The sequence below is a fragment of the Lithobates pipiens genome, unplaced genomic scaffold (genome assembly GCF_037356315.1).
Source record: "Lithobates pipiens isolate NorthernLeopardFrog02 unplaced genomic scaffold, aLitPip1_a1.2 Scaffold_8, whole genome shotgun sequence".
NCBI lineage: Eukaryota > Metazoa > Chordata > Amphibia > Anura > Ranidae > Lithobates > Lithobates pipiens.
Window position 1 is genome coordinate 496405874 of NW_027507903.1, and position 20140 is coordinate 496426013.

General features: G+C 45.7%; 1 protein-coding gene across 1 annotated transcript in view; it reads right to left on the reverse strand.

The window, feature by feature from the left end:
* The window catches only part of LARGE1 (LARGE xylosyl- and glucuronyltransferase 1), a 665684-nt gene that overhangs the window by 295317 nt on the left and 350227 nt on the right, over positions 1–20140 (reverse strand). The window contains exon 4 of the mRNA XM_077469166.1: positions 14530–14612. Within this exon, the coding sequence (XP_077325292.1) occupies positions 14530–14612 (83 nt within the window). The remainder of the gene's footprint in view (positions 1–14529; positions 14613–20140) is intronic.

Below are 20140 nucleotides of genomic sequence, written 5' to 3' on the forward strand. Positions count from 1 at the left end.
CCTCTACTGTTCACTTTTAATTTCTAAGGACTACATAGCCCATGGTACCTTTCTGCCTGCCTACAATGATTCATCAACTGTCTCTGCCTCCTGAAACTCCTCCTCTCAGCACATTTGTAGTTGAGAAAGCAGGCTCTTTGAAAATGCGACACATCATTGCATACTTGCTGGGCATATTCAAAAATTCAAGGAAAAACTAGTGGTGATATTCACAAAGTATGTTTACAAACTTCAGGATTATTAGGAGTGGGCTATGAATACCGTATTTATTGGCGTATAACACGCACCCTAATTTTAAGAGGGATGTTTCAGGAAAAAAACTTTTCACAGCCCCCTGCACAGTGCACAGACCCCCTGCACAACACACGGACCCCCTGCACAGCACACGGCCCCCTGCACAGCACACTGATGCCCTGCACAGCACACAGACCCCCTGCACAACACACAGACCCCCTGCACAGCACACAGACCCCCTGCACAACACACAGACCCCCTGAACAACACACGGACCCTGTGCACAGTACAGAGACCCCAACCTCTAAAGTTGAGAAAACATCACTGTTGGTTCCTTCTCAAATACCGCTCCTCCTTTGTGACTCATATTGTAAATCATTACTGACAGCCCTTTCTGAACGTTCCTCCTGTGCCACTCTCAATGTAAATGGAAGCCTGTAATACCTCAATTAATGCCGCTCTTTTGTGGACCCGGTCATGTGACTCTACTCTGCCGTTTCATTGATGGTCACATGACCGCTGTCCTCCCCCAATCAAAAGCTACACTCGAGGAGGAGGCGGAGCGGGAGATGGAGATCGGCCACAATGAGCGACGTTACTTGAGGTATTACAGGCTTCCATTTACATTGAGAGTGACACAGGAGGAACATTGTATGAGAAAGGGCTGTCAGTAAATGTTTTCTTAAATTTAAAGTATGGCAGCACTGTCCCAGGGCTAGGAGAGGCGGGGCAGCCGGACCCCCCCCCCCCCTTTGATAAGCAAATAAAATAAATATTTGTTTACCCTCTGTTTTCAAGGGGAAAATTTGTGTTATACGCTGATAAATACAGTAATTGAAATACAATGTGGAAATTTTATATATGATTTTCACATTTTGACTGTAGACGCACTTTATTTCCCCTTTATACCAGCAGAACGATCGGACCACCCATTGTTCTCTATGGAGCGGCGGATGTCAGCGGATCTGTTCCCAAACCGTCCGGCAGATCAGATCTGATGACAGACAGATGGAAATGGACAGGCATTCCATTTAGCCTCATGTACACTACAGCTGCTAAACTGAAGTTTAGGAGCAGTTGGCTGTTTTTTCCAGCAGCCCCTGAACTCTCCTCTGTTATCTTATGTGTACATTCAGTCGTTTATAGTAGTTTAGAGGCAGTTGAGGTTACAGACATTTTTTTTTAAAGCAGAAAAATTGCGTTCAGGACTGTAGTTTACTGGCATTTCAAACACCAAATGCTTGTAATCTCATGTATTATTTTATGCGTGTTTGCGTTTATAAGTGCTTTTTTCTTTTTTTAATTCTCTTTATTGAAACTTTTTTTACTATTGAGGTGCAAAACAGGGACATCGGTACAACTAATGCCACATACACACGATTGGACTTTCCGGCAGACTTGGTCCAGCGGATGGCACAGTCCCAGCATGCCCCGGGACTGTGACATCATAAGGTGGTCACCGTGTAACACCACCCAGTGACCACACCCCTTATGCCTATATAAGTCGCTGCACACCGTGTCCACGGCATTAGAGCGGGAGAGAGCATTGTGTCAACTATGGATAAACAAAAGGAAGAAGAAAAAGACGGCGACGATGAAGGAGAAAGCCTGGCTCCTCCACTAGCAAAAGAGCGGCAAAAGAGCAGAAGATATCGGAGGAGCGTGGAGAAGTCGGAAGAAGACCCCCGAAGTCGGAAGAAGACCACCGAACCAAGTCCGCCGGAATGTCCGATCGTGTGTACGGGCATAACAGTAAACCTTAAAACTATACATGGTTAACTAAATACAACATAGTCATCGCTCAGGTTACACATGATAGGATTATGATAGGAAATATTGTTTCTTGGAGGACCTCATCTCATTCCTAGTTGTCTGCACTGGAAGCTACAAGAACATTTAGGAGTAAATGTGGTTATTCTGGTTTCAAGGCTTACACCTCCGTCTATCAATCTAGAGTATGGAACTCAGCTCTTAGCATATCAGGTAGCTACAGAGGAAATCTATCTTGGTTAGTCCCTTAATGGCTAATCGTCTGTTGTGGACTATGAGTCTGTCCACAAATGCCAGACTTTTTCATATTCTTTGGGGCATCCGCGAGACAAATACATTGCTTTATAGAGTGGTACCATTGTGTTAACTAATTGCTACCATAAGGACAGGGTGGGAGGAGTGGTTGACTTCCACTTTAGCAATATGGCTTTTCTTTTATAAAAAAGAAGGATACGCATAGTTGACAACATTGTAAAAAAATTATTTGGAACACTTTTTTGGCTGTAGGTGGAGTCTTATTATAATTAGGGGCGGGGCATGCGTTTGTAGGCATGGCATATGGGAAAATAAAAATGCGTCACGCATTGCGAAGGGCCTCAAAGGATCCCAAATGTGCTGCCTTTAGACGGAGCTCTAGTGGGACCACGCGCGGCCAAGATGGCGCCACTCCATGCACAGCAGCCCTCTCCTCTACCACGAGCCTGTCCGGGACACGGGGCTAACAGGTATGGCTCTGAGGGGTATCTCCTGGCTGCTCATGTCCCAGCTCCCTGATCGGGGCCCCCGCTCCCTCTTGAGGACATCTGTTAGAGAGCCTCTCGCAGCCGCCCCCCCGCCTTGTGGATGTTCTGCCATCTCCATATGCTTACACTGCCCAGCCATCTTCCTCCTGGGATTCATCTATCCCTGTATGGGATCCCTGCTTCCTCCCACAGAGATCCAGGGCTCCCAGGGACAGAGCTCCTTCTCTTTCTCTGCATCAGAGGGATTCACCCTAGGTTCTAGTACCCCCCCCCAAGCCCCACAGTCGCCGGGTCACCAATATTTGGTCATCGGAGGAGACTTTGACCTGGCCTATTCCCCATGCCTTGATAAACACTCCATAGGGCATGGGAAAACCCCCATGGCCGTCGACAGGAAATCCACCCTCTTTTGCCAATTAACCAGGAAGTACGCCCTATTTGATACTTGGTGCATCGCCTACCCATCAGCTAAACAGTTCACTTTGTACTCCCACTCCCACAAGTCTGGACTACTTATTTGTCAATGCCCCAACCTTGAGAGCCTGTACAGGCTCAATTATTCAAGCAATCTCATGGTCGGACCACGCTCTGATTAAACTCTCCCTCGCACTCTCCCCGGGATCCTTTCGTACATGTCACTGATTTCGTCAACCACCCATCTTAAAGATTCAAATGGCACCCCACTAAAAGTGCCCAACTTTTTCATGACTACCATTCGACTTTATATAATGACCCGAGTGTTCCACACAACCCCCCATTCCCCGACCTATCTTAGGCCATCCACTCCTAAGAGGGGGACTATGATCGTCCTATGCTCTCCTTCTCCGCCCTAACTAGCCTCAACTCCTCTATTATAGAAGAAGAAGTAACTGATACGAGTAAATCTTTACCGAATAACAAGGCTCCCGGGCCTGATGGCCTACCATACCTCTACTACAAAGCCTTCCTACCACATCTGTTTCCCCACATAACAACCTTGTTTAACTAATTTCTATCCAACACACCTATCCCGAGGGATATGCAAACCTCCTTCCTTATGCTGATCCCCAAACCGGGAAAGGATCATACCCTATCCTCCAACTATAGACCAATTGCACTCCTCAATACAGATTTTCTCTAAACTATTAGTAAATAGGTTAAACAACTTCATGCCATCGCTAATCCACAAGGATCAAGTGGGATTTATTTCCCTTCGTCAGGCTGGGGATAACACTCGGAGGATCATTGACCTCATGGAGGTTGCAAACAGGACCAGATCAGAGGCAATACTTCTCAGTTTAGATGCGGAAAAAGCCTTTGATAGGCTGAGCTGGCCCTTCCTGTTTGCAACTCTCCATCGGGTTGGTATTGAAGGCTCTTTCCTTCGAGCCATTACTCACCTATACTTATCCCCCTCGGCCCTGGTCCATACCCAGTTCGCCTCTTCCTCTACTTTCCAGATTTCCAACGGGACTCGACAAGGCTGTTCACTCTCCCCTCTTTTATATGCCCTATGTATTTAGCCCTTAGCAGCCCATATCAGAAAGAACCCAAACATCCCAGTCCATATTAGAGACTTTAAGATATCCTTATTTGTGGACGATGTCCTCCTCACCCTCATGCAACCCCATGTTTCTCTCCCAAATCTACACGTAGAGCTAGACCGGTATAGTGCCCTCTCAGGATACAAAATCAATAACTCAATGACGGAAGCCCCCCCCCCTCAATATACCCCACCAGACACTATAGGCCCTCTCACAAACATTTAATTATACGTGGAAGACCTCTTCCTTAAAATACCTCGGGGTCCACCTCACACCCACATATGACACTCTTTATAAAGTCAACTTCCCCCAAATATACACTTCCATCAGGGCTTCCCTGGCCAAGTGGAAATCTCTAAAACTATCTCTTTTTGGCTGCCTTGTGACCTTAAAGATGACAATTCTACCTAAACTTTTCTACCTTTTTGAGACACTACTCATCCCCTTCCCAACCTTGCACTTTAAGAGACTCCAAGTCGACTCCATAAATTTTCTCTGGAACTATAAGTGGCACTGCATCGCTAGATTGGTACTGTACACTCCCTGCAATCAAGGCGACCTTGCGTTCCTTCTGGTATTGAAGTGGTTAATGATGATTACTTGCCATTGAAGGAAATGGTCCGCTTTAACTGCAGTGCAGGTAATAAATAATGTTTCCTACTCTGTAAGACAAAGCTGTGCTGTGTGCCAGAGTTGTGTATAACTCAGGACTGGATGGACAGTGTGATGGAACCTGTACTCAAGAGGAGTATGTCCGCTGTATAAGCTTCCTTGCCTGGTACCAGTACGATCCAAGATCCCTTAGCCCACCCAGTCACTTGTCGAGACATCAGTGTGGGCTGATAAAAAACATAAGAATGTTTATTTAAACACAGGTACAAAGAGATACACACTCGGGACAATCCCCCCTTCTTTGCATAATGACACGGGGCGAGGTAAACTACATTCAGTAATAAGAGACACACAGACAGCCTTTAGGAAAAGCTGCAGGAAAAATCCCCCCTTCCTTCTAGTAGCCAATCTACAGACACATTTACAGTGCCTTGAAAAAGTATTCATACCCCTTGATATTTTCCACATTTTGTCATGTTACAACCAAAAACATAAATGTATTTTATGTGATAGACCAACACAAAGTGGCACATAATTGTGAAGTGGAAGGAAAATGGTAAATGGGTTTCAAATAAATATGTGAAAAGTGTGGCGTGCATTTGTATTCAGCCCCCCTCAGTCAATACTTTGCAGAACCACCTTTCACTGCAATTACAGCTGCAAGTCTTTTTGGGGATGTCTCTACCAGCTTTGCATATCTAGAGTGACATTTTTGCCCATTATTCTTTGCAAAATAGCTCAAGCTCTGTCAGATTGGATGGAGAACAGCAAATTTCAAGTCTTGTCCACGGAATCTCAATTGGATTTAAGTCTGGACTTTGACTGGGCCATTCTAACATATGAATATACTTTGATCTAAACCATCTCCATTGTGGCTCTGGCTGTATGTTTAGGGTCACTGTCCTGGAGAACCTCCGTCCCAGTCTCAAGTCTTTTGCAGCCTCTAACAGGTTTTCTTCTAAGATTGCCCTGTATTTGGCGTCATCCCTCTTGCCATCAAATCTGACCAGCTTCCCAGTTGCTGCTGAAGAAAAGCATCCACACAACATGATGCTGCCACCACCATGTTTCACGGTGGGAATGGTGTGTTCAAGGTGATGTGCTGTGTTAGTTTTCAGCCACACACAGCATTTTGCTTTTAGGCCAAAATTAAAATTTGGTTGCATCGGACCAGAGCACCTTCTTCCACATGTTTTCTGTGTCCCCCACATGGCTTCTCACAAACTGCAAATGGGACTTCTTATGGCTTTCTTTCAACAATGGCTTTCTTCTTGCCACTCTTTTCACAAAGGCCAGATTTGGCATGCATGACTAATAGTTTTCCTGTGGACAGATTGTCCCAACTGAGCTGTGGATCTCTGCAGCTCCTCCAAAGTTACCATGAGCCTCTTGGCTGCTTCTCTGATTGATTCTCTCCTTGCTCAGCCTATCAGTTTAGGTGGACAGCCATGTCTTGGTAGGTTTGCAGTTGTGCCATGCTCTTTCCATTTATGGATGATAGATTGATTGAACAGTACTTTGTGAGATGTTCAAATCTTGGGAGTTTTTTTTATAACCTAACCCTGCTTTAAACTTTTCTACAACTTTATCCCTGACCTGTCTGGTGTGTTCCTTGGCCTTCATGATGCTGTTTGTTCATTAAGGTTCTCTAACAAACCTTTACAGAACATCTGTATTTATACTGATATTAAAATACACAGAGGTTGACTCCATTTACTAATAAGGTGCTGTCTGAAGGTTCTACTGGAACCACAAGCTAAATACAAATGCACGCCTCACTTTTCAGATATTTATTTGTAAAAAAATGTGAAAAACATTTATAATTTTCCTTCCACTTCACAATTATGTGCCACTTTGTTTGTCTATCACATAAAATCCCAATAAAATACATTTACATTTTTGTATGTAACATAACAATATGTGGAAAATTTCAAGGGGTATAAATACTTTTTTAAGGCAATGTACATCCAAAAATAGGTTGCTCCCAAGGCAGACTGAAACAATAGAGCAATGGGATACAGCCACTTAACAATAACCACATAACAACCCCCACCCCACCTCAAACTATCTAGCAATGATCTATGAGCCACTCCTACAATATTCTAGCAGTCTGAAAGGTGGAATTATTTATCTTAATATATTTCTTGAGGGGGATTGTTCATAAATATTAATGTCCCAAGTGAAAGAGACCCTTCATTCTTTCAATATAAACTACACATATAGAACCCTGGATAATAGGGCTAAAACTAAATGCTGAATCTGGTGTGGTTGCACGGTGAGTCTGGTTAGGACAGACCCGACTAGAGTTCTCAGTCACCCTGTGCCCCTAATAGACAAAGGGTAACTTACACATAAGAGCAAGGAGTTTTCTGGCCTCTCTAACGTAAGCTGGGTTCCACAAGCCCCCTGCCCAAAGTGACTCCCGTCACAGACAGAACTACAAATCTTTTGGCAGGTAAACTAGCTCCCTTTTATGTATTTTATGTGTGTATTTAGTCATTTGCTTGGCATTGTGCAGCTTTAACATTGTTGTATGGGGAAGGTCACCATACCCCAGTCCCAGTAGCCAAAAAGGCAAACCAGTCTCTAACCAAGAAGCAGCGAACCCGCCAGCTGTATCAATATCTCTAAAACCAAATTAAATAATATGTAGTAAATACTACCACATGGGGGGGATCATAAGCCTCTATTTCCAGCATGCCTCTGGGCAGCCAAAACCAAGACAGAATGGAGAGATAAGACATCTGCTTGTTTCCCCAAATACAATCTAAATTAAACATCTTTGTAAATATAATAAAGAAGGTATTACATTTGTAAAGATGTTTATTTTCATACAAAACGGTACATTCTTTCACCCCCAATCCCGACTGCTTTACGATCACTGATACGGTAATAAACAAAAAAAAAAAATAACATGAAAATGCTAAGCTTCTCTGCCATCGTAAATATAAATTAAACATCACTCAATCGCAGGAGAGCTGCAGAGCAAAGCAAGCCGAGCGCGTCTCCTCCTGGAATCACCGGAACATATCGAATACGAAGAGGCGGCTGACAAAAAACCGCGTGCCTCCCGCATGGTACACACGCATTACAAGGATTACAATAAAGAATACCATTTAAAGCCAACAAAGAAATTGCATTTGAGTAGATGACTTTCTTTTTATTAACTTGAATGTTTTCCTCTTCCTGCGAGTCTGTGATTACCATACCGAATCCCCCTCCCTGCTGACTTCATCTCTTTTCTCTCTGCCATCATCTCTGACAGCCAGCAATCTTTGCATGCACAATGTATTCTATAGTCATACGGGCCTGCCGTTATTAATGTACATACAAGAGTTTCAGAGCTTCTCACTATTAGAAGTTAAACCTGAACTCCAGCTTTCCCGTCAGTATTGCACAGTTGTACAGGCTTCTCTACTGTACTGAAATGGATAACTCTAATTTCGCTGCACACTGTGAGCTTCTCTAATTTCGCTGCACACTGTGAGCTATGGTGTGCAAAAGAAGCAGAAAGTCAGAGCCCATCTCATTTCCTGGATGGAGGAGATCCAGCGTTATCTAGTCCTTTCCTCTCCTGCTTGATTGTCCCTGGCCCACCCGTTTCATTCTCTGGAGATCACTACTTCCAACAAAGGAAGTTCAACATAACATGTGGGAAGTCTACATGCAAATGCAATTTGCCTAGGAATGACCAATCCTAAGCACTGATATCCGTCCATCAAGGCATTTTGCCAAACCAGCTGCTGACAACACCTGTGCTTCTAATAAAACTAGAGCAGTGGTCTCCAAACTGTGGCCCAGGGGCCATATGCGGCCCTCTGCTTGCCTTTATCTGACCCTTGAGGCATTATTCCTGCCAATGACATGAACAATTGGACACTCTTCCTTCCACTGACACCATCAATGGGGTACTATTCTCCCACTGACACTAATGATGGGGTATTATTAATTTCACTGACACCAATAATAGGGCATTGTTCCTAAGCCCACGTACACATGGTCAGAGATTTTGCCAACCAAATCCGTTGGATTTTGCCCGTCGGATTTAGTCCGACGGATTGTGTCCGAAACTGTTGCATACACACGGTCGGGCCAAGTTGGCGAAAAATCCGATCTTTCAGAACGTGATGACGTAATTTCGTTACGATGGGACTACATTCAGGCTAGTAGTCAATAGCTTCGATGTAGGAATTTGATCTGAGCATGCGTGGCACTTGGTCCGATCAAAATTCTCTACACATGATCGGAGGATGTCCGACCGGCCCAGTTGGTCGGGAAATATTTCCAACATGTTGGAAAATTGGGTCGGACGGAGAATCAGTGCATACCACACACAGTCGGATTATCTGACGACACGGTCCGATAAGACTCATTCCGACAGATTCTCCGACCGTGTGTACAAGGGCTTAGACTGACACCAACAATGGGGCACTATCCCTCCCACTGACACCAACCCTTTCTCCTCTAGATACCAAAGATGGGGCATTGCTTACTCCCACTGAGCACAGTCTGCCCCCCTCCAAAGTCTGAAGGACAGTAAACTGTCCCTTTGTTTAGAAAGTTTGGAGACCCCTGCACTAGAGGAAATACCATTAAAGATCCAGTACACTTTTAGTCCACTCACATTTATTTTCATTCTCAAGCCCTGATGAAAGGGCAATTTTGGATCCCTGTAATGCTTAAAGTGGTTGTAAAGACAAAAGGTTTTTTATCTTAATGCATTCTATGCATTAACCTCCCTGGCGGTATGATTATTTCAGATTTTAGGTGCTGAAAGCGGTACCATTATTTTGCATGGAAATTTGGCATTTTATATTGTAGGCCTCTAATTCTTAGAAATAATTGACGTAATTCCATCCAAACAAGAGTCTAATAGACATCCCGGGTATGATAAAATTTGAAATATGAAATCATAAATTATAATGTAATATAATATATATGTGTGTGTATATATATATATATATATATATATATATATATATATATATATATATATAAATAAAATAAATAACTATAAATAATTATAACAAATAATAATATAATAATAATAAAAATTATTCAATAATGTATCAATCAATCAATTCAAAAACACTGAAAAATGCTGAGTTGCAGAATTGTCACTGTCATTACTTTTAGTTTGATGAAGAATTTCCCCACAAATTACTATTGCTCAATTCTGCGAGTGATTCTAATTGATTATCGCTGTTTTCTAGCTGGTCTATAACCACTTTTGATGTAAAGGGACATTTTTTGGTTGCTATGGACAATCTCCCGTTTCCTGGCATAAAGAACAGTATTTATAATATAAAACTGCATGCAGGACACTGAACAAACCACTAGGGACAAAGGGGATGTGTAATTATTTGATACAGTACTGTAATCTGTAAGATTACAGTATACTGTATCTATACTGTGTTTTTTATTTTTTTTATTTGGCACCGAACTCCGTCCCCGTGCGTCGCAACGCTCGCAGGGAATGGAGCTCGGCACTGTCACAGATCGAGCGAGGCACGGTGGCTCGCTGATCACAGCGGGGAGACATTGCTGGATCCAGGGGACAAGGTAAGTAACCCCCTCCATGGATCCAGAGATGCGATCCCGAGTCTGGCTCGGGAATACCGCTTATGGTAATTAAATCTCACTTCGAGCCAGACTCGGGAATACAGCCAGGGAGGCTACGATAAAAAAAAAAACTTCTGTGTGCAGCAGCCCTCCTCAGCTCCCCTAATAATTACCTGAGCCCCGTCTCGATCCAGCAATGTTGTACGAGAGCTTCAGCTGACCCTCCCTCCTGAGTGACTGAGACTCAGCAGCGGGTACCATTGGTCCTGCTGCTGTCAATCAAAGACAGTGAGTCAGTGAGGAGATGGGGGGGGGGGGTGGCTGAGGCTCCATGTCTGAATGAGGGGCACTGGTGAGGAACCTGAGAAGAGGAGGATCTGAGCTGCTCTGTGCAAAACCACTGCACAGAGCTGGTAAGTATAACATGTTTGTTATTTTTAGACATGCATGCACTTCAATTCACAATTTTGTTACATTAAACTACAGTTCAAGAAGATCCTCTGGGATGTAGCAGCCACCTGCCCGGTTAGCAGATCACTTACAACATCAATACTTTAAGATAGCAAAACCAAAAAGATAACCTTACAGGTCCAATGCTATTTTTCCACTTTCCTCAACACTTCTCCAGACTGACATCCAACCATCAAGGCATTTTGATATTCGCATAACAAAGGGCCAGACCGCTGTTCTACCAGGATTTAGGGGGGGGGGGGCGGAATTCCACTCAAAACGCTGTGTTGATCCAGACCCGTCGCCCACCCCCCCCCCCCCACAAAAAAATGTCAAAGGTAAAGAAGGAGGGGGGCAGGAGGAAGAGTGGAACTTACCCTTTTGGGGGAAGTTCATCTTTAACTTCCTATGTTTTAAAGAAAACATAGCTCAACAAGTTAACTGTACCATGTGACGGAGCTGTGTAAATATCGAGGGACGGAGATGAAAATCCTTTAGCTGCATGAACAGCTCATATATATGTAAAAGAATTGGTTACTTGTGAACAGCAAAGCCACTTGTAGAACAAGTGAAATTCCTTAGTAAAGAAGAGGATGAGCTTCAGGCGTGAGTCAGGTAAATGTTCTATGGGCAAGATATGAGGACAGAAAGAAGCATGTAAATGGGTCTTTCCAACTAGGCCACGTTGTGGGCGGGGCCTACTCACACTGCACATGGGGGTACCTTTTGCGCAGAGTGCGTTCATCATTGCCTGGGACCAGGCAAAGAATGTGGTCATGTGAACAATCTAATATTAAGGGAGTTTCCAGACTTATGCCCTGTACACACGATCGGAAATTCCGCCAGCAAAAGTCCGATGTGAGCTTTTGGTCGGAAATTCAGACCGTGTGTATGCTCCATTGGAGATTGGGAGCAGGTTCTCTATTTTTCCGACGGAAAAAGTTCCGATCGTCTGTAGCAATTCCGACGCACAAAATTCCTACGCATGCTCGGAAGCATTGAACTTCATTTTCTCGGCTCGTCGTGGTGTTGTACGTCACCGAGGTTCTTGGCGGTCGAAAGTTCAGAGAACCATGTGTATGCAAGCCAAGCTTCAGTGGAATTTCCACTTGTGTGTACAGGGCATTAGAGATGAACCTTCACTGTGTACAGTAATAAAGTGCAGAGTTCTTCTGACAAAGTACTGTCCTTTGTCACTACACACTGTAACTTGTAGGCTGCATTAGAAGGTATGTGCTGAGCCTGCACCCACTCCACCAGTCAAACCAGTACCTCCGCTAGTATCTTACTCCCAGTAACAGAATGGTGCCCTGCCATGCACATAGCATGGACCTCATGCGTGCTCATTAACTTTTCGCTTCCCGTACCTCATGACAAGGCCATGGGTCTCTGCAATGCGAGTTCAGATCTGGTTGCTATTGGATACAGACTGCTAGGGAGGGAGCCAGAACATCGACCCCCTCGCTACCGGAGGACCTGTCACCTTACCAGGTTCCATGCCTAACGACTGGATCTGGTTCCTTGCTCCTAGCAATTACACTCTTCCTGTGTACTTCCTTACTGAATAGACCTTTTGTAGTGGTGTTGCTTTATACCCCGTAGTGCTTTACAGAGCCTGGTTCTTAAGATACGCCAGAACCAACATGTTCCCCTCTGAGTAACTTCAGACCAGGCTAAGAATGGTTAATATAACTTTACTGAACAACTTGTGGCATACAGGTCTATAGCAGGTATCTACAGTGCCTTGAAAAAGTATTCATACCCTTTAAAATTTTCCACATTTTGTCATGTTACAACCAAAAAACATAAATGTATTTCATTGGGATTTTATGTGATAGACAAACACAAAGTGGTGCATATTTGTGAAGTGGAAGGAAAATGATAATTGGTTTTCAAATTTTTTACAAATAAATATGTGAAAAGTTTGGCGTGCATTTGTATTCAGCCCCGTCCACTCTGAAACCCCTAACTAAAATCTAGTGGAACCAATTGCCTTCAGAAGTCATATAATAGTAAATAGAGTGCACCTGTGTGTAATTTAATCTCAGTATAAATACAGCTGTTCTGTGAAGCCCTCAGGTTTGTTAGAGAACCTTAGTGAACAAACGGCACCATGAAGGCCAAGGAACACACCAGACAGGTCAGGGATAAAGTTGTGGAGAAGCTTAAAGCAGGGTAAAGTTTTACAAAAGTATCCCAAGCTTTGAACATCTCACAGAGCATTGTTCAATCCATTATCCGAACATGGAAAGAGTATGGCACAACTGCAAACCTACCAAGACATGGCCATCCACCTAAACTGACAGGCCGGGCAAGAAGAGCATTAATCAGAGAAGCAGCCAAGAGGCCCATGGTAACTCTGGAGGAGCTGCAGAAATCTGCAACTCAGGTTGTAGAATCTGTCCACAGGACAACTATTAGTTGTGCAAGCTACAAATCTGGCCTTTATGGAAGAGTGGCAAGAAGAAAGTTATAGTTCTAAGAAAGTTCACCTTCCAGCAGGACAACGAACCTAAACATACAGCCAGAGCCACAATGGAATGGTTTAGATCAAAGCATATTCATGTGATAGAATGGCCCAGTCAAAGTCCAGACCTAAATTCAATTGAGAATCTGTGGCAAGATTTGAAAATTGCTGTTCACAGATGCTCTCCATCTAATCTGACAGAACTTGAGCTATTTTGCAAAGAAGAACGGGCAAAAAATTCACTCTCTAGATGTGCAAAGCTGGTAAAGACATTCCCAAAAAGTCTTGCAGCTGTAATTGCAGTGAAAGGTGGTTTTACAGAGTATTGAGTCAGGGGGGCTGAATACAAATGCACGTCACACTTTTCACATATTTATTTGTAAAACATTTTGAAAACCATTTATCATTTTCCTTCCACTTCACAATTATGTGCCACCTTGTGTTGGTCTATCACATAAAATCCCAATAAAATACATTTACGTTTTTGGTTGTAACATGAGAAAATGTGGAAAAGTTCAAGGGGTAGGCATACTTTTTCAAGACACTGTATGTAACAAACAACCCACTGCCCCCACTTATAATTGGCCTTCACAGCAAGGAGCACATGGGAGGGCGATGCATTCAAGACAAAAGCAAAGAAAATTCCCAGCTCAACTTACCGACCAGCCTGCAGCCAAATGAATTATCCTGTCTAACAGTTTGTGTTAAAAACAGTTTAGTTAACACACATTTGCAAATACATGCGTAAGCTGCAGAGCCACTCCAAGGCACACCAATATTTCTGCAGTCCTAACTCTTGTAAATTCATGAAAGCCTCCATAGTAGAAGCACATGCATTTTAATGGATAGATAGAGGTCAGGTGAGCCTGGAGGTAGCCCACTTCTCCTTAAAGGCACAGGGGTGGCACATCCATATAACGCCCAGCATCGGTCTGTGGGTCCGGTTCTGATTAATGTCTGAATGGTAAAGTATCTCTACTTAGAGCTATCAGCCTAGTGTATCTTAGTAGCTTTGGGCCAGGGGGCAAATACAGTATCCCTCAACCCTGTCCTCCCCAGACAACACCACCAAGGAATAACACAGTATAGGATGACATTATTTCATACAACACTATCAATCCTTCTTGCACCTTCCCCATGCAACAAACAATCCAAGCATCAGCCTTACCTGTGAAATAAGACAGACTTTACCAGGGTGACAACATCTCGACTGGCATTGTAGCCGGCGCACACAATTGCAACGTGGATTGTCTGCAAAGAAACAAAAGAAGTAGTGTTATAGTGAGCGAACGATACCAGAAAATCCTCTGCAGCAAATGTAAAAGTCGCAGAAAATATTACTATGGCTTTTATTTTATTTTTACAAAACCTGCATCGAGAAATAGTCCATACTCTACTGCATCTTTCTCATAGGCATTGCCACAGGGTGTGCCAGTTGTTGCGTGGGTGTGCCAGTTGTTGCGTGGGCACACCCTAATAAACCTGTTTGGTGCAGATTCTCCCTGTTTAAACCCCTGTGATTTCACAAAAGCCCCCTAGCAGAGCTACTAAAAAAAATCTTAAAAAAAATAATTGTAAAAAAAAGTAAAAAATAAAATATGAAAATTAAAAACTACTGACACCATCCACTGGCCTACTGACACCATCAGTATACAGTATATACACACGCACACATGTTTGAGCTCTGAGGTGCACACCCTAATGCAACAGGCTGTGCACACCTAGGATCTTCCTATTGGCCCATCAGTGATAGACATCCGTATTGACCAGTAGAACGGTAGGAGAAGAGGGACAGACCACAACAGCTGTCTATACTGCATGGCAGGGAAAACTCTAGGATTCAGATTTAAAGGATTGCGTCCCTTTAGTGTTAGTATGGACAGGTGTACCCAAAAGTGTGCATTCAAGTATTTACGGTACACATTCTTAACAGGCAGTAAATGAGTTTTAAAACAAATCTTCATTGACCTCTGTAGCTGCTGGAACAATTCTTCATCAATGCCACAGCAGAAAAAGCTAAACTTGTCCAAGTTCTTTACATAGCAGCTCAGTTCCCTCTGTCCCATCTCTCCTAGTTCCCACTACCACTTCACAGAGCACCTACTCTGTGTTTACATTAGCGACTAGAAGGGTGCTCAGTCACTGCTGGGAGGAGGGATCGGGGGCAGGGCCGGACTTACCATTGGGCTTGACTGGGCTCAAGCCCATGGGCCCCGCCGAGATACATAGCAGAGTGCACTCGGCTTGGCTCCGCTCACAGTCACGCCCAGTCCCGCCCTATGATGGACATAACACACGGACTGGGCATGACTGTGAGCCGAGTACACTTGGCTAGAGGACTCGAGAGCTGCCGAGAGGACCCGAGAGCTGCCGAGAGCCTCCAAGAGGACCCGAGAGGACCCGAGAGCTGCCGAGAGCCCCCAAGAGGACCCGAGAGCCACAGAGAGGACCCAAGATCCGCCAAGATACACAGGACTCCGTATCTTGGCGGCACCATTTTTAAACTTCAAAACCGCAATGACAAGGCTGCAAATGACACTGGGGCAAGGCTGCAAATGACAAGGCTACACTGACAAGGCAGAAAATGACACTGACAAGGCTGAAATTACACTGGACAAGGCTGCAGATGGATGGGCAAGGCTGCAGATGGACAATGATAAGGCTGCATTGATGGGCATTTAAATGTAAGTTCTTTCCTTAAACTTCCCACCTAAAAGTTTTTTCCTTAAAATTCCCTCCTAATCTTGGGGTGCACGCTATACGCGGGCGTGTGTTATATGTCGATAAATATGGTAATGTATAGAAGGTAGGGCCCGAAAGTGACTCAAGCCCAGGGACCCCCACCACCCAAGTCCTGCCCTGATTGGGGGAGCTAAGCCGCTGATCACTCCTAGGAGGGAGAGGTAGGGGAACATGAGCTGCTGATCACTGCTGGGAAGAGGGAGCCAAGGCAGCTGTGCTGCTGAGCGACTTCGGGGAGATTGAACTGAGCTAGTCAGTTCTATTGCTGTGAAGTTTAAGGGTCTATTCAGGCCAGATGCATTGGCACTTTTTTCAGCACATGCCAACGCAAGGACTTGTGAAAAATAAGGTATATGAATAGGATAAGTTCAAGCTGCTGCTGGTTTGCAGAAAAAAAAAAAAAATGAAAGTATAGCATATCCTACTTTTTTTGAGCCAGTGCAATGCAATGCATGGTATTGCATTTCAGCACAAGTTTGGCTCCTCCGCCATGCTGTAGACCCTTTACATGTTGCAGGAAGCGAAGAGAAACATGCATGCTAAAATAAAAAAACGTTGCAGCGTGCCAACACACGTGCATTTACATCCATTCAACACACACGTTGTGGCATGAATGGACCCTAAGGCTTCATGCACACGAGACGCAGATGCAAACGCTGCTGGACACATGTTGAAACCGGCGTTTAGAAACGCGCGTTTTGCCGCGATTTAGCGGCGTTTTACCGCGTTTTACCGCGTTTGCGTCTAGAAGCGTTTAGTTAAGCTAACATTATAGACCCTCCCCACCTCAAAAATTAACTATTTCAGCAATTTTGTGAGACCAGAGTGAGTAGCAGCAGCTGTGAGAGCTGCAGTGTACTTGTATTTAGCGTGTCACTTGCCACGGCACCTGCCACAAGTTGTGGATTGTCCACTTGCCACGTGACTTGCCACATCACCTGCCACGTCACTTGCCATGTCATCTGCCACAAGTTGTGAATTGTGCAACTGCCACGTCACCTGCCACAAGTTGTGGATTGTCCACTTGCCATGTGACTTGCCACATCACCTGCCACGTCACTTGCCACGTCACCTGCCACAAGTTTTGGATTGTCCACTTGCCACATCACCTGCCACGTCACCTGTCACAAGTTGTGGATTGTCCACTTGCCACCTGCCATGTCACTTGCCACAAGCTGTGGATTGTCCACTTACCACGTCACTTGCCACGTCACCTGCCATGTCACTTGCCACGTCACCTGCCACAAGTTTTGGATTGTCCACTTGCCACATCACTTGCCACGTCAGCTGCCACGTCACTTGCCACAAGATGTGGATTGTCCACTTGTCACATCACCTGCCACATCACTTGCCACATCACCTACCATGTCACCTGCCACAAGTTGTGGATTGTCCACTTGCCACGTCACTTGCCACATCACCTGCCACGTCACTTGCCACGAGATGTGGATTGTCCACTTGCCACGTCACTTGCCACGTCACCTGCCACGTCACCTGCCACAAGTTTTGGATTGTCCACTTGCCACGTCACTTGCCACGTCAGCTGCCACGTCACTTGCCACAAGATGTGGATTGTCCACTTGTCACATCACCTGCCACATCACTTGCCACATCACCTGCCACGTCACCTGCCACAAGTTGTGGATTGTCCACTTGCCACGTCACTTGCCACATCACCTGCCACTTCACTTGCCACGAGATGTGGATTGTCCACTTGCCACGTCACCTGCCACGTCACCTGCCACGTCACTTGCCACGTCACCTGCCACAAGTTTTGGATTGTCCACTTGCCACGTCACTTGCCACATCACCTGCCACGTCACTTGCCATGTCATCTGCCACAAGTTGTGGATTGTCCAACTGCCACGTCACCTGCCACAAGTTGTGGATTGTCCACTTGCCACGTGACTTGCCACATCACCTGCCACCTCACTTGCCACGTCACCTGCCACAAGTTTTGGATTGTCCACTTGCCACGTCACTTGCCACGTCACTTGCCACAAGTTGGGGATTGTCCACTTGCCACATCACCTGCCACGTCACCTGTCACAAGTTGTGGATTGTCCACTTGCCACATCACTTGCCACCTGCCATGTCACTTGCCACAAGCTGTGGATTGTCCACTTTCCACGTCACTTGCCACATCACCTGCCACGTCACTTGCCACGTCACCTGCCACAAGTTTTGGATTGTCCACTTGCCACGTCACTTGCCACGTCACCTGCCACGTCACCTGCCACAAGTTTTGGATTGTCCACTTGCCACGTCACTTGCCACGTCACTTGCCACAAGATGTGGATTGTCCACTTGTCACATCACCTGCCACATCACTTGCCACATCACCTGCCACGTCACCTGCCACAAGTTGTGGATTGTCCACTTGCCACGTCACTTGCCACATCACCTGCCACGTCACTTGCCACGAGATGTGGATTGTCCACTTGCCACGTCACTTGCCACGTCACCTGCCACGTCACTTGCCACGTCACCTGCCACAAGTTTTGGATTGTCCACTTGCCACGTCACTTGCCACGTCAGCTGCCACGTCACTTGCCACAAGATGTGGATTGTCCACTTGTCACATCACCTGCCACATCACTTGCCACATCACCTGCCACGTCACGTGCCACAAGTTGTGGATTGTCCACTTGCCACGTCACTTGCCACATCACCTGCAACGTCACTTGCCACGAGATGTGGATTGTCCACTTGCCACGTCACTTGCCACGTCACCTGCCACGTCACTTGCCACGTCACCTGCCACAAGTTTTGGATTGTCCACTTGCCACGTCACTTGCCATGTCACTTGCCACGTCACTTGCCACGTCACTTGCCACGTCACTTGCCACATCACTTGCCACAAGTTTTGGATTGTCCACTTGCCACATCACTTGCCACGTCAGCTGCCACATCACTTGCCACAAGATGTGGATTGTCCACTTGTCACATCACCTGCCACATCACTTGCCACATCACCTGCCACATCACCTGCCACAAGTTGTGGATTGTCCACTTGCCACGTCACTTGCCACATCACCTGCCACGTCACTTGCCACGAGATGTGGATTGTCCACTTGCCACGTCACTTGCCACGTCACCTGCCACGTCACCTGCCACAAGTTTTGGATTGTCCACTTGCCACGTCACTTGCCACAAGATGTGGATTGTCCACTTGTCACATCACCTGCCACATCACTTGCCACATCACCTGCCACGTCACCTGCCACAAGTTGTGGATTGTCCACTTGCCACGTCACTTGCCACATCACCTGCCACGTCACTTGCCACGAGATGTGGATTGTCCACTTGCCACGTCACTTGCCACGTCACCTGCCACGTCACTTGCCACAAGTTTTGGATTGTCCACTTGCCACGTCACTTGCCACGTCAGCTGCCACGTCACTTGCCACAAGATGTGGATTGTCCACTTGTCACATCACCTGCCACATCACTTGCCACATCACCTGCCACGTCACGTGCCACAAGTTGTGGATTGTCCACTTGCCACGTCACTTGCCACATCACCTGCAACGTCACTTGCCACGAGATGTGGATTGTCCACTTGCCACGTCACTTGCCACGTCACCTGCCACGTCACTTGCCACGTCACCTGCCACAAGTTTTGGATTGTCCACTTGCCACGTCACTTGCCATGTCACTTGCCACGTCACTTGCCACGTCACTTGCCACGTCACTTGCCACGTCACTTGCCACATCACTTGCCACAAGATGTGGATTGTCCACTTGTCACATCACCTGCCACATCACTTGCCACATCACCTGCCACGTCACCTGCCACAAGTTGTGGATTGTCCACTTTCCACGTCACTTGCCACATCACCTGCCACGTCACTTGCCACGAGATGTGGATTGTCCACTTGCCACGTCACCTGCCACGTCACTTGCCACGTCACCTGCCACAAGTTTTGGATTGTCCACTTGCCACGTCACTTGCCACGTAAGCTGCCACGTCACTTGCCACAAGATGTGGATTGTCCACTTGTCACATCACCTGCCACATCACTTGCCACATCACC